The 14,074-nt window shown below is 41.4% G+C and overlaps 1 protein-coding gene across 7 annotated transcripts in view; it reads left to right on the forward strand.

Moving 5' to 3' along the window:
• ABCB26 (transporter associated with antigen processing protein 1) overlaps nt 1-14,074 on the forward strand; it is a 117,143-nt gene that overhangs the window by 19,331 nt on the left and 83,738 nt on the right. For 4 of the 7 annotated variants that reach the window (XR_015689581.1, XR_015689580.1, XM_087672126.1 and 1 more), the window contains exons 2-14: nt 7,095-7,222; nt 7,333-7,375; nt 7,464-7,508; nt 7,609-7,731; nt 7,853-7,956; nt 8,046-8,100; nt 8,258-8,349; nt 8,587-8,689; nt 9,277-9,487; nt 11,668-11,741; nt 12,014-12,070; nt 12,191-12,265; nt 12,343-12,417. Coding sequence is in view for 4 of the 7 variants with exons in the window: in XM_087672126.1 (XP_087528252.1) it covers nt 7,095-7,222; nt 7,333-7,375; nt 7,464-7,508; nt 7,609-7,731; nt 7,853-7,956; nt 8,046-8,100; nt 8,258-8,349; nt 8,587-8,689; nt 9,277-9,487; nt 11,668-11,741; nt 12,014-12,070; nt 12,191-12,265; nt 12,343-12,417 (1,185 nt within the window). In the remaining 3 variants the exon portion in view is untranslated. Of the gene's footprint in view, nt 1-7,094; nt 7,223-7,332; nt 7,376-7,463; nt 7,509-7,608; nt 7,732-7,852; nt 7,957-8,045; nt 8,101-8,257; nt 8,350-8,586; nt 8,690-9,276; nt 9,488-11,667; nt 11,742-12,013; nt 12,071-12,190; nt 12,266-12,342; nt 12,418-12,514; nt 12,653-14,074 lie in introns of all 7 variants that reach the window. The other 3 variants (XR_015689583.1, XM_087672117.1, XM_087672143.1) reach the window with 3 other exon arrangements.

A 14,074-nucleotide genomic window follows, 5' to 3' on the forward strand; every position in this document is an offset into this window, starting at 1 on the left:
GGATAAGGAGCTTATTTCTTCGCCACCGGGCTCTTTGATTGAGCCCCAGTAGTCGGTGGACCTTCCAGAGACTTTAGTAGATGGAGAGTGATGAGAGGAGAGATTCGGCCTCCTCATGGCACTTGGTATCTTTGCCTAAGCCTTCTCGTAAAAAGGTAATTGGAGTCAAATGGGTCTTCAAGACCAAGAATTGCAGCGTTGGCACATTGAACAAGCACAAGGCCTGCCTTGTTGGGTTTTGCATAGCGCCTAGGTGTTGATTTCCATGATACCTTTGCCCTACAACTCGGATGGCTACTATTCGTGCAGTTTTTGCCTTGGCTAGCCATAGGAGATGGCCAGTCTATTAGTTGAATGTAAAATCTGCTTTCTTGAATGGGGAATTGAAGGAGGAGATCTATGTTGAGCAGCCTCCAGGCTTTAGTTCTTGTGATGGTAAGGTGTACAAGTTGAGAAAGGCCCTCTATGGCCTTTAACAGGCTCCTCGTACTTGGAATGAGAAGATTGACTCATTCCTCTAAGAGAGATTGGGGTATTGGCGTTCCAAGGTTGACCCACAGCTTTATGTCCACACCTCGGGTGGAGGTTGTGTGTTGTTTGTCCTTTATGTGGACAATTTAATTGTGATAGGCGACCATGCCCAGATGATTGAGCAGACAAAAGTAGTAGTTCATGAGAAGTTTGAGACAACGGATATGGGACTTCTTCACTTCTTTCTAGGTTATGAGATCTATCAGACTCTGAGGGGGAACTTTATCTCCCAGCAGCGGTATGTGTAGGAGCTCTTGGTTACGTATGAAATGGAGGGATGCAAGTTGCAGGTTTCAAGCCCTCTAGTTTCACTGTCCACACCCCATTCACGAAGGACATCTCAACGGAAGTTACCTGTTGTGGTTTACATCCATTAGACACCTGTTTCGAGCTACATGGCGCAATCTACATCGATTTCTGTTGTGTTTATTGGTTAGCCACATCGTCTACAATTAGCAACCTGCTGAACTGTTGCATTTGTGAATTGCAGTTGCTGTTTGGACTCTCATGTCGTCATATTTGCGTTTTTATTGCCATTAGCCTACCACACCATCACACTTGTGTTTCTATTCTCTCTCTTCTCACTACCTGTCTACATCAGATTTAGCTTCCATGACTATGTTTGCTCGTGTTTGACCCTCGAAGGCTGCCTTGCTATGTTTCGGGATCCATTCGAAGTATGACACACTCTCGAGCTCATTATCTCTGCATTGGTTCTTGAGATATAGGAGTTCAAGCTTCAGTAATCATTCATTGCATAGTGTGTTTGGTGCATGAGCACTATATTTTCAGTAGACATTCACTTTAATATTCTCTTATGTCCATTGTCTCTGAGTTATCCTAACCCTAATTATGTTCTATCAGTTTATCCTTTGTCGTGCGATTGGTTTTGTATTCTTGTGTTTAGAGCATTTCTTCACATGTTATTAGAGCCAAGTTCTCTTTGAGATACCTAGGACTTTGATTGGAAAGGTCATCTGCAAAAGCAAGAACAACAGAAGGGTCTGATGACTTCGAACACCTTCATACCACTTCAGTCTTCACAACCAAACATGTCCAAAAACTATTAGGAGTGGGTCTTCTAGCTTGCCACTAATAGATTTGGCATGGCTGGAGAGACTACAGACTACCATGGAGTTACCAACCATACAAGATTTTAGTTGCGGAGTACGATCTCATCCTTGCGCATAGGGCTCAGCAGCAAATTGAAGGTAAGACTGAGTTTTCTCCTTTATATTCAATGCGTAGAACTAATGATCATGCGGTAAAGACGGAATCTCCACCATGGACTGGCCATTCGCAAGTGGAAACTGGCATGGACTATACACCACTTCCACCATTCATCTTCACTCCGGTGTCAGATAAGAACACATATGTTTCTGATTCTATACCAGGTGGTTCCTCTTTTTCTCAAGGGTTGAGAGATCCTCTTGATGAAGGGATTATCTGTAATGGTTTTGGTTTATGAGGAATGAACAAGACAGACTTTTCTTTCTAAACTTGAAAGGAGGTAAGAAATTGAAGCAAGAAGTTGTAAGTATCCCTTCACTTCCCTTTCCTTCAAATAATTTTGTTTCTCATGGTCAAAGTGGAGTAGGTGCATCCACATCTACATCACAATCATCTTTTCTGTCCTACATTTAAATGGACAAAAGGAAACCACTTCATTTCCCACTACTACATCCATCATAAATCCATTTGGTCTTAATTTTCTCAGGGAAACCATATCATTTTCCACTTCCACACCAATTACAAATCCTTTTGGGCTCCCACCCATCCCACCCTCATATTCCATTGCACCTTCCTTTCAACCTTCGTTAAGTGCACCATATGTTCCACTACACACCACCTTGGGGGGCTCTGCACACTTAGGCACAGCCTTAAGGACACCTCCTTACACCTATCTAGGCAGCGTACCTGTGATGGAGGCTCAGCCTCCCCCACTGACTTTCGGGCTATCCCTTTTGGAGTGCATCCCAAACATACTGGAGTGTGCCCGAGTTTACCTCCATGGCATCACCTAGTGGACTGATTGGTCATTCTTGTATTCCCCAATTGACATTCGGACAAGGCTCACATGTCTTAGTGTCTCCACCTTCGCCATTGGTACCTTATAGAAACATTCACGGTCCAATGCCTCCGCATGAATCAACACTCCCCAAGAACTCACTACCTATTTTTGCCTCATAGTTGCATTCATACTATGTACGGACTAGTTCGTTCCGTATGGTGCGTACTGTAACGTACCGTACGTATCCATACAATTTCGTACCAAAAAACAAGCTATTTTTGGCCTTTGAAGACTAGACCATACAATATCTTCCAACTCCTAAGCCTTATGTTTATTATCATAATTCCAAGTCTCTCTCTCACACACACACACTCTCTCTCTCTCCCAACTTCCAAGATGAGTATGCAATTCCAAGAGCATCCCTTCCCCCCCCTCCTCTCTCTCTCTCTCCAAACTGCCAAGCCTCTCTCTCTCTCTCTCTCTCTCTCTCTCTCTCGTCACACACACACACACACTCACACACAAAAGAATGAAGACCTTGTTTGTCCATCCATCCTAAACTTTGCTTTGTTCTTTAATGTATTTCATATACACTCCCATCTGTCTTCTAGTAGCGCATTGCGCATGTTGTACATAGGTTTTTTATCCTCATGTCTTCATCGTATTAACTCAAGTGACATTGCTATTTTAGCTCTAAACATGTGTTCTATTATCTATAATCCAAAATAACCAAGTTTTTGTTTTTTTCTTTTCGTACTAATATCGTACCATACCTTATAAAATCATAAGGTACCAATTAGTACCGTATTTTATTGTACCGCACCGTATCTTTCGTACCTGACAACCCTGTTTTGCCTACCCACCTAATCCATCCCTCTCTTATCCACCACCACCAAATCCATCTTATCCACCTCCATATCCTTCACCAACTACCTATCACCCACGAGTATTACATTCATCCTCATCAGCCAAGCATGCCTTTTTAGACAAGACTCGTTTTAATGGGTTGAATTTTACTACTTGGTCCAATTTGATGTGGCATGTTTTGGATTCGCAAGGTTTGGGAACTTGTCCTTAGACAAGAACCCCAGCTTGTGACCCCCACTGGTTTCCATATGAGTTTTGTCGCTCTTGGAAGAGTTGAAATGCCATAACCATAGTCGAGTTGATGCAAGGTCTCTTTCTTGAATTCCATTTTTAGCTTCAATACTTTGACCTTGCCTCTGACAGTTGGGTCCATTGCGTTGACCACTATGTGACGTGGCATAGAACTCGTTGTATCAATTTAGACCATGAGTTGTAAAACTTCACAATCACTGATAAGGATGACTTGAAAGTCAAGTTGGCTGAGTATCAGCGTCTCCTCATGAGTTCTCAACCACTAGGGCCCCTAAGTCCCTTGACGATTAGGTTACCTTGTTCTTTAATAAGTTGCCGAGGAAATACTTTCATTTTGTGCATTAGGTGATCTCACAGCCTGAGATGCCCACATTCTATGAATTTGAGTATTAGTTACGGTGTAACGCTAGGCTGTTTGATCAATTTCATGGGACATCCTCCACAGAGGGGGCCTTTGCTACATTTGCTCTCACAAGGGGTAGCAAATGTAGGGTAAGCAAACTCAAACTTCCAATCAAAATCCAAATCAAACCCAAGCTAGTGAGTCACAAGAAACTTCCCACGTAGTAGAATGTACCAAAGAAAAATAGGTATTGTCAACCTTGTCAAAAGGCTAGTCACCTTGACAATGAGTGTCATTTAAATGCTAAGGGCAGTCCACCCAAGACTCGCATCTCAAGCACATTTGATGAGATAGTAGGGTAGACCGATTACTCACATGGCAACTGGTTCTTCTGCTTCCTCTTCATCTGAGTTGTCAGAAATGTTTGCCCATCCTATTGTTGTGGACTTTAATTATCCTTGGGCACGTGTTATCTCTCTTGAGGGCAGACTTGAGGAGTCCCCTTCCCGCTCAGAGTTGCCCTGTCATTTGAGTATGCAGCTAGAAGCACTTGAGTGTACTTTCTTTAGAGATCCTTCAGTCCCACAAATTGTGGAGTCTTTCTCTGGTTCAGATCTTCGTGATATTGACCGTGATCCCTTTCCACTTCCCACCTACCCATCACTTGATCCTTGTAGGGCACGCTCTAGTTTGTCTTCTCTTTTCCACTGCACATTTCTTCTTTTACTGCATGTTTTATGATCTTATGTAGTTATTTTTGCTTTCTTTTGCAGGTCAACATTTGCTTCTCTAGGATCTACTGCCTAGCTTAGAGCGAAGACTTTGATTGTTCGGCACTCCTTCTCATGGTTATATCTTTTGGTGGCAGTTCTTTCCCAATATTAGTCATTGGCTCTTTGGAGGCCACCTTGGAGGCTATTCACTTCATGGGTTTTTGAGCTGGATATGTATCTCACTTTTCTTCTTTGGGGTGCTACACCTTTCCCCTATCGACATTAACATCTTGGGGATAGAGAGGGTGCTTACTTCTCCTTTTAACTTCTGATGATAAGGGGGTGGTCTACAGTTTTGCCTTCCACTTTGAGAGGGGGTGACTTCTTCTCTTGATAGTGATAGTGATGATGCTTACGGATTTTGATTCAGAAATGGTATTTGTTGTACATTTTTGAACATTGTATCTTCATCAGCATGTCACGATGATAGGATTGTAAAAGGGTACTTGGGCAAGTGAATAATTTTGTTGGGATGGCATTGTCCAAGTGGCACCATGGCATAGCATTTTGCACGAGCATGATCACACTTGCATTGACTTTTGCATACTTCTAGTTCATTGGCATTCTGTTCTTGTAAACATGCATTTGTACGCATTTATGGGCTGCCTTAGAGGGGGTGTTGAGCTAACACAAGCATTACATGCTGAATCAGCCACTTAAATAGCCCCAAAAATGCTTGCTTAAGTAAATCTCTAAAATGGTGCATAGTTCAAGAGGGTTTTTAAATGGTGTGTAGTATGAGGTCTTGAAACTTTCTATAAATAGGCATGTTTCCCTCCATTCAATCCAATCTTGTTTCTGCAGGTTTTAGGCCCTCTAGCTTTGCTGCTCACACCCCATTCACAAAGTACATCTTAGCGGAATCTGCCTGTTGTTGTCTACATCCATTAGGCACGTGTTTCTAGCCTCCATCATACAATCTACATCAAATTCTACTGCATTTGCTGATGTGATCTATGGTTGCTGTTTGGACTGCCACATCATCACACCTGTGTTTTAAGTCTCTCTCTCCTCATTGCCTGTTTGTATCAGATCTAGCTTCTATAGCTGCATTTGCTGGTGTTTGACTCTCGAAGGCTGCCTTGCTGCATTTTGGGATTGGTTTGGAGTACGACACACTCTCTAGCTCATTACTTTTGCCTTGGTCCTTGAGATATTGGCATTCGATGTTTAGTATTCATTTACTGCATAGTGTGTTTGTTGCATGAGCAATGCAGTTTTAGTAGACATTCACTTCAATATTCTCTATGCTCATTGTCTTTGAGTTACCCTAACCCTAATTGTGTTCTATCAGTTTATGCTTTGTTGTAGGATTGGTTTTGTGTGTCCTGTGTTTAGAGTAATTCTTGACCAGCCCTTGGAGGCACTGCTATGTGGGAAAGTGTATGTTTTGTAATCTATCTAGAGAAGGAGAAAGAAAAAAACATTGTATTCATGTGTGCAAGAGTCTCAAATCAGCCTATAAGACAAATAATAGATCCATCTGAAACTTCTGCAACTATCATTTTTCCAAGTAGAATAAGAAAACATAACCGAATAACATCGAGCTAGGAACTAACACTGGTAGAAATGAAAACTAGGAACTGATGCATCTGCTGATATGACAATGCTGGATGTGGAACCGTTATGAAATAAAGATGCAGAGATAAGGAGGGGGCAAAAATCGTCACATGATGCCCCTCATGGGTCTATTCAGCATAGACAATCTAAAGCGTTTGAGGCTTAGCTGCTTGATGGCGTGCTAGCATTGTTTGTATCCTGTAGTGCTACCATTTGAAAGTGGGAAGCCCATTAAATGTCCCTCAAGCTATCCATACCTGAAGTGATACCAATTAAAGATATTCACAAGCCCAAATAAATCTCATTGATAATTGAGATATTAGTTCAGGAAGCTAAATTGAAAGGAGCACTGTAAGTTCCATACTTGTTAATGCTTGAGAGCTTAGTTCAAGGAGGTTTAACTGAAAGGATAGTGATAAATGCCATACTAACTAGTGGTTTAGAGGGGGGCTAGAGAGCAAGGGTGAGAGGGAGATTGAAAAGAAGGTAGTGTATGTATACATTTTAATTGTGCCACTAGTAAGCGAAGATGCATCCATTAGAGTCCAAAAGGAGTTTTCCATTTCTCACAAGTCAAGGTACTTATGGAGTCTCAGAAGTTGCAGCAAGTCCCACATTTTTTTGAAACATAATCAGGACACTTTTTGGTGCTGTTTCTGCAATCCTCTTGAATGCTGTTAATGAAGTGAGGTTCTGCACCATGTGCAGCCCCTGGGATGCACTAGGAATACTGAATTGTCACTTGATTCTTTTGCAGATCTCTGAGATTGCCATTCCGCATTATGTTGCAGCCACTATATTTTCAGCTCAGAAGAGTTTAGGGACAGAATTTTTTAGAAATGCTCGGCTCCTTGTAATCATGAGCTGTACATTTGGACTATTCAGGTTCATGCTTGCTTACCTCTCCCCCAACTGATTCTCTTTTAATATTATTTGATATAAAGCAAATTCCAGAATGAATGTCCCACATATTCTTATATTTCTTGTTGTAACAGTGGAGTGCGAGGTGGATGCTTTGGTGTAGCAAATCAGATTCTGGTAGGTTTTGTTCTGGAAATTTCATCTGCTTGAGATACGTGAAGGAAAAAGAAACGTGTGAGCTTCATTGGTAAGCATTTCCATACAGCTACGACGAATGAGGGAAAGACTTTTTTCTACTATGCTCAGTCAGGCAGGTTCTTATATAAGCCCATTGGTTTCAATGCTCTTGATGTAGGCTCATTTTTGTTATGAAAACATTACATTCTTCTACAAACACTTCCATGTGGCAGGATATAGCTTTTTTTGACTCAGAAGCTGTAGGCATCCTCACTAGCAGACTTGGAGCAGATTGCCAACAAGTATCACGCATCTTTGGGCATGACCTAAATATCATGCTTAGGAATTCTCTGCAGGTAGTCTTTTGAATTCATCTTTAGAAACTATATAGTTTAATGTTGAGCTTAGTTTATGCACCAGCTATAAGCAAATTGAATAACTCGAATCTTGGCTGAATGTTATCTTTTCAATTTTCAGGGTTTGGGATCTTTGTTGTATCTGTTTACGATATCAAAGCCCTTAGCATTATCTACATTGCTGATATGCTCATTGATGTGGAACATCACAAACTTATATGGGCAGTATGTTAATTTGCATTACCAGTTCAGCGGAGTACTCAGTCTCCTGTACAATAGACTGTGGCTTTAGCTCATGTTTTAAATCTATGCAGGTATCAAAGGGTTGCAGCTAAGTCTGCACAGGATTCAGTTGCTTCAGCCAATGAGGTATTGCACTGGATTCAAACAGCCAGCTAAGGTGTATGCACACTGTGATTCTGTAATCAGTAGCTTTTGTCATATGTCAGTCGAAGCTATGGTTAGAGAAGGGCAAGATGCTGGATTATTCTTTAAGACTTGTAAGCCTGTACTCTTCACAAGACAGGTGTTTAGTGCTTGTACTCAGGTTGCTGAGGAGACTCTTTCCCTTGCAAGGGTGGTTCGGACCTTTGGAACAGAGAAGGAAGAAATTGCAAGGTGGACTAATTTCTTTCCAAAGGGGTTTGTGTTTTGTTTATAAATTTGAAGCTTCCTGCTTATAAAGTAAAACCTTGGATCATGATGTGTCCAAGGTTCTAGGCAAAGCACAGCATAATCATTTCACTGGTGAGAACACAAAAAATTGAGGACAAGCACTGAGTTTACAGTATGTAATTTTGGAACTCTTGGAACCAAGCTACAGGTAGTTCAAAACAATGAAAATCACACTTGCAGGTATAGCAAATGGTCAAAGAAGCTCGTGGATATAAATTTGCGTCAAAATGTAGCCTATGGTTTTTGGAGTTGGAGTTCTAACACTCTTTACAATGCCACTCAGGTAAAGAATGCGTGCATTTAGATATTGGCCACGTGTTTATGGAAAATGTTGGTTCTAACACTCTGTATGAGAATGATATGTTCTGTACCTTTGATCCTGCTTTAATCTGACTACGAAGTCAAATTATTTGTTTTCAGTGCCCTAACTCTTATGTTTGAGATGTTTTGTATTACCGAAGTTGTTGGCAAGTACACAGTGAGCTAATGTCAACATCTTTCCTATAGACTTGAATAATGCTGTTCAGGCTTTGAGGACCAGGTGTGTTCACAAAGAAATTGGGATTTCACATTATTCTGTTTGTCTGTCTTCGTGTTAGGACATTGATGAGTATACAATTGTTTACAAGAGGATACTTCACTGTCTTCTTACTATTGACACAAGGGACCATTCCGTAGGTTTGGCAGGAGAGGCCATTTACTGGATTTTTGAATAAGTGGCATGGTTTTAAACTGATTTCATACTCAGTTGAGCTTTATGAAATGGCCTGCTTGACCCAATTTTCTTCTACAGATCAATACCTAAAAGTAAAACTTTGTTTTGAAGGAGCGTTGAAAGATTTTCCTTATGTCCAGGGGCTGTTTTTGTAGGTTGTAGCATTACTCATTGGAGGAAGCTATGTTATGATGGGAAAGATATCTGCTGAGCAGTTGACAAAATTTGTCTTGTATTCTGAGTGGGTTGTCCACTCAACATGGTGGGTTGGAGATCATTGGGCCTCATTGATGCAGGCGATTGGGGCTAGTGAGAAGGTTTTTGAGCTGATGGACTTACCTCCTAGTAAACAACTCTCCAGTAAAGGTAGAATATGCTCTCATACTGGAGGCTGCTTGTACTCAACCTCTAAGAGATCTCATCTAAGTCGTACCAAGTTAGTCCTAGTTTGCTATGTGTATGTGGCTGTTATTCAATGGAAAACTGTAAACTTGGTTTTTTTCCTCCTTTTCCTGGTGTGAGATGAAGAATCTATTCATTTATAAAATCAGCCTGAAAAGGTAAAGCAAAAGAACATGAACCATTATGCCAAACAAGGACACTAGTATTAAATGCTGGTTGGAATGCTGAAAGTGGGTGACCCTCCCACCATAAAGTGTTGCCTTCCTAAAATAGGCATCAAATGCAGAAAGTGCTGCTGACTGCCTGGAAAGGCATGGAAAGTGTCTGCCCTGCCCTGGAATTGCCCACCCAGATCTGCAATGTGCCACCCAGCCAGGAAGTGTTCTGATATGCAGGGAAAAGATGACACCGGCAGTAAAGGGAAGCCACATGGCATGCTGGACAGGGGGAAAGGCTGTGGGCAGATCTGGACAGATATGGAATTTCCATCTGATGTGCCTATGACGGACACTGCTGATGCAAGCAAATAACTGACAACAGTGCCAGAGCTCTAAATGTCCTTGCAAGACTTTGACTGAGGCTCACAACTAAGAGATAGACGTGGGGAGACATGAAAAGATGTGACTGCTAACATGTCTTTGTCACCAAACTAGGTTTTTCATTGTTTGTTTACACAAAGAGAATTCAAAGTGCTTGATGTAAGTAAGAGTTTTGTTGACTTCCACATAAAATTAGGACAACTTTTGCCTGCTTTGTCTCCTTTCCTTTCCCATTTTGTGTTTCTTGGGTTTCTCCTCTTCTTTAACCACTACATCCAGGCAGGTTGCAAAACTATAGGACTTGACTTTGTAATTTTTGTCATATGATCGTGCTGCATTAGAAGTGCTATTTGTTCTTGGCCAGGTCTACTGATGTATTCTGAAGGGAGGATAGACCTAGATGATAGCATAATAAAGGTTCTAGGAAATTATGTTGTTATCTGTGCCAAATGTTCGACACATCTCTGTAAATGTGGTCAGAAAAATGGGCACCCATATGGTCCATGGACACCATTCTTTGTTTGTGATTATCTATCTGTTAGTCTAGGTTTAAGACTTGGGTCTAAATAAGGGGGACATGGACTAACCCTAACAAGAGCCAATATTTTTGGTACATCAGGTTTTTAGCATGCAGGATGAACTACTCTTTACTCACAAGTAAAGTAACAAGCTGTTGATATGGAATAAACTATGAGAAACAATGCTACCACTTCATTGGTGTTGAGCCCCACCCCTACATTAAAGACTTCTTTCCGAAGAGGATTTAATGGAATACACTAAGCCTGGCCTAGATCCTTACAAATGAAACAAAGAAACAAGTGTAATTTCACTCCAATCCATCAATGCTAGTGCAGGTACATATAGTAGATTACTTATGGCTAGATTGGCTATTAGACTAAGGCAAACACATTCCATGGTAGCTGTGGATGCTTGTTTTCAAGCTCATAATCCAAGTCGATCACATATGGGCTGTTTCTTGCTAAACATGAAACACATGATTGCCAACTAAGAAACAAATCCAACAGAAGACACTTCTAAATTGCATGCAACACTTCTTTGCTTTTGTTGAACAATAATCCTGTCTATTTATGAAGAGTCTGTTGTCTATCAATGACATTGTGAGAGGCTATAAGTCTTTTTCTGCACTGTGTGTTTCACTCTCACTATTCCAGCAGCAGGATATTGATGAATCCACAAAATTCTGTCTCATCTCTGACGAGCTTTCAGAGTTAGCCGACCAGCATGTCTAGATTCCCATGATTCTCATGCCCTTCTCTCGACAATTCCACCTGCTTTTAGCTGAATCTGTTTGGCAGGAAAGAAGGAAAGGAAAATGAGGAAAGAAAGGGGGACAGGGAAGGAGGAGAAGAAAGTTCCTTCTAATCAATTACATATTGCCCTTTAATCTGGTGATTGTTTATTTTGGATTGACCATCAAATGATATGTGGATGTAATCATGATGTAGAGAAACGGTTAACCGGGATGTTACATGAGATGTGTTCCCTACTACCTTATCCTTCTCTTTTCGCCTTACAAAACGTAAATATCATTCACGAACCCCAAGCTTCAGAAAAGAGAGCTGTGACATAGACCTTTGATTGCAGGGTTGCAGCTCCCTAAATTGATGGGAAAAATTCAGTTCAAGGATGTGTGCTTTCATTACCCTACAAGGCCATCGGTATGAAGATTACAGCGACACTTAGCCAGCTTTATCTTTTCCAGTTTCTTTTTTATTGATGCTTTATGGGTTGTGATGCCTGGGACCAGTAAGTAGTAACAGTTAAGACAGCATATCTCCTTCTCACTTTGCTGGAAATGTAGTTGTGCCTTTTCTTTTTTTTGACTGGAGAGTAGGCTTGGGGTGTGCTTGTTTCGCTCCCTTGTTTTGTCAAGTCAAGAGCAGTTAAAAAGAAGATGTTCATCTAAGCATGCCCCACCATGCTTTTGCAGATTCCTGTTTTGCAGAATGTAAATTTGTGTGTTCATCCTGGTGAGATTGTTGCAGTGGTAGGTAACCAAGTTTCACTTGAAGCCGAGGTTGGCATATTATAAAGTCAATACATCTCAATCTGATCTGATAGGGTTATGAAGAACGTAAAAATATGTTGGATCCTTTAATTGGTGCAGGTAGGCCTGAGTGGCAGTGGGAAAAGCACTTTAGTTGGGCTCCTGCTTCGTCATTATGAACCGTTTTGCGGAGCGGTTAGTAGTCAAATGTGACATTCTAGTTGGTCTGGAATTGCTCTAAAATTTTCTTTCTCAATGTTTAATATGTGCAGATTCTAGTAGATGATGTTCCTCTAAATGAGTTGGACATAAAGTGGTTCAGACAACAGCTTGGAGTCGTGAACCAGGTACAGTTATCATAATATTTGTGTCAGAGTTTGAAGGGATGGTCACAGAGAATGCATTTGTAATGGACATTATATCAGAATTGATTCTTACTTTCAGTGCCATTGCTGTCAATATAATGTACTTTACGGTGAGATATATTAACTACACCCAAGCTGCTGATAAAATCAAGCTGCTGCCAAATATGGCAACTTGCAAGTCCTGATTGGATGATTTTTATAGAACACAAAGAATGAGGTGATTTTCAGCTTTGCATTCAATGAAATGTTCTTTTTATGACCAGTCAATAAAGACCTTATTTGCACTTTTCTTTTTTGGTGAAAAAAGGTGTCGCTAATTATGTTACTCAAAAGAATTTTACAAAGAAGTACATGTTCTCAACAGTCTAGCTGGAGCTGTCTGAAAATTAGAAAAAATTATATAAACAAGCCTCTCAACATGGTTTGGGGGATAGAAGCCATTATGTGTTTGGGGGGGGTGGGAGGGGCATGTGTTGCCACCTAGGGGCACCCACGTGCATTGTGAAAGGCGAGCCATGGCCACCCTAGGTGAGAATGAACAAATCCTGGGGCTCCTGATGGAGTCAAGAGTTGCCCTACAACCAATCCCATCGGCGGTGGAGTGAGTGGATGATGGATGTCCAGAGCTCTTCTAGGGTTGTGTATACTGAGAAGTTCTCACCAATGAAAAGCAACTTGTAGCATGTCTTCTAAGTTCTAGATGTGCCGCCTTGCAAGCTCCCAACCATCTCCTAGATCTCTGACCGTGATCTTGGAAGCTCCAATATGTGGCAACTGGGCAAGACCTCCAAACCAACCATAGTACAAGTGCTTGCCTCAATGATGAAGTTCCTATCATGAATCTTTGTCTCATACAGAAGATGTCAGCCTTGGCTCACTAAGTGCTAGTAGAAGGTCCCCAAGAGATGCACCCTAGGCTGGAGGCAACTTAGGAGTCGGCAAAGTAGTTGAATGACACCTCTCCACACAAGTTGGGCTGCCTCGCATGACCAAAGACAATGCCTTGGAGTCTCCAAATGTTGCTATGGGCAACGTTGTTAGAAGTGGGTGCAGTGATAGAAGTGTGGAAAACTGCTGTAATAGACTGCTGAATACGAGAGACAAAGGAAAGAGAAAGAGAAACACTACAAAAGAAAAGAACACTGCACAAAGAACTCAGAAGCAAAGAGATACTTGGGAAACGGAATCCATATACCAAGATATGAGACAATACAGAACCAATGTGAGTCACTAGCTGTGAAGGCACTGGCACCTACTCCTCTCCCTCTGCCTAAACTTGTGAGATGATGAATGACAGATGATGCATAATGACTCTGGAGGAGGAGCCTGAAATAAATAGGCAAAAATAATGTCATCAATGATGTCAGGTTGGCCGTTAATAAATGCTATAAACACCATCAAAATGACAAATAAAAAATGCCTAAAATATCTAGAATATGCCCAGCCCTCTCTGGCATGCACAAACTCAGCCATGAACTGACATATTTGCTAACAAATGCTTGTAGATTCCATCTGACCGCATCTGGGCTAGCTAGCTCATTGACTACTAGGTCCCTATGTGTTAGAATCCACCTTGGCTGCTAGCTATCCTAAGGCATCACCAAAAGGTCTGACAGAAAGCATCCATAATGCTCTTCCT

This window comes from Lygodium microphyllum, chromosome 3 (assembly GCF_053477565.2).
Source record: "Lygodium microphyllum isolate KBCC chromosome 3, Lygodium_microphyllum_v1.1.10, whole genome shotgun sequence".
Classification (NCBI taxonomy): Eukaryota; Viridiplantae; Streptophyta; class Polypodiopsida; order Schizaeales; family Lygodiaceae; genus Lygodium; species Lygodium microphyllum.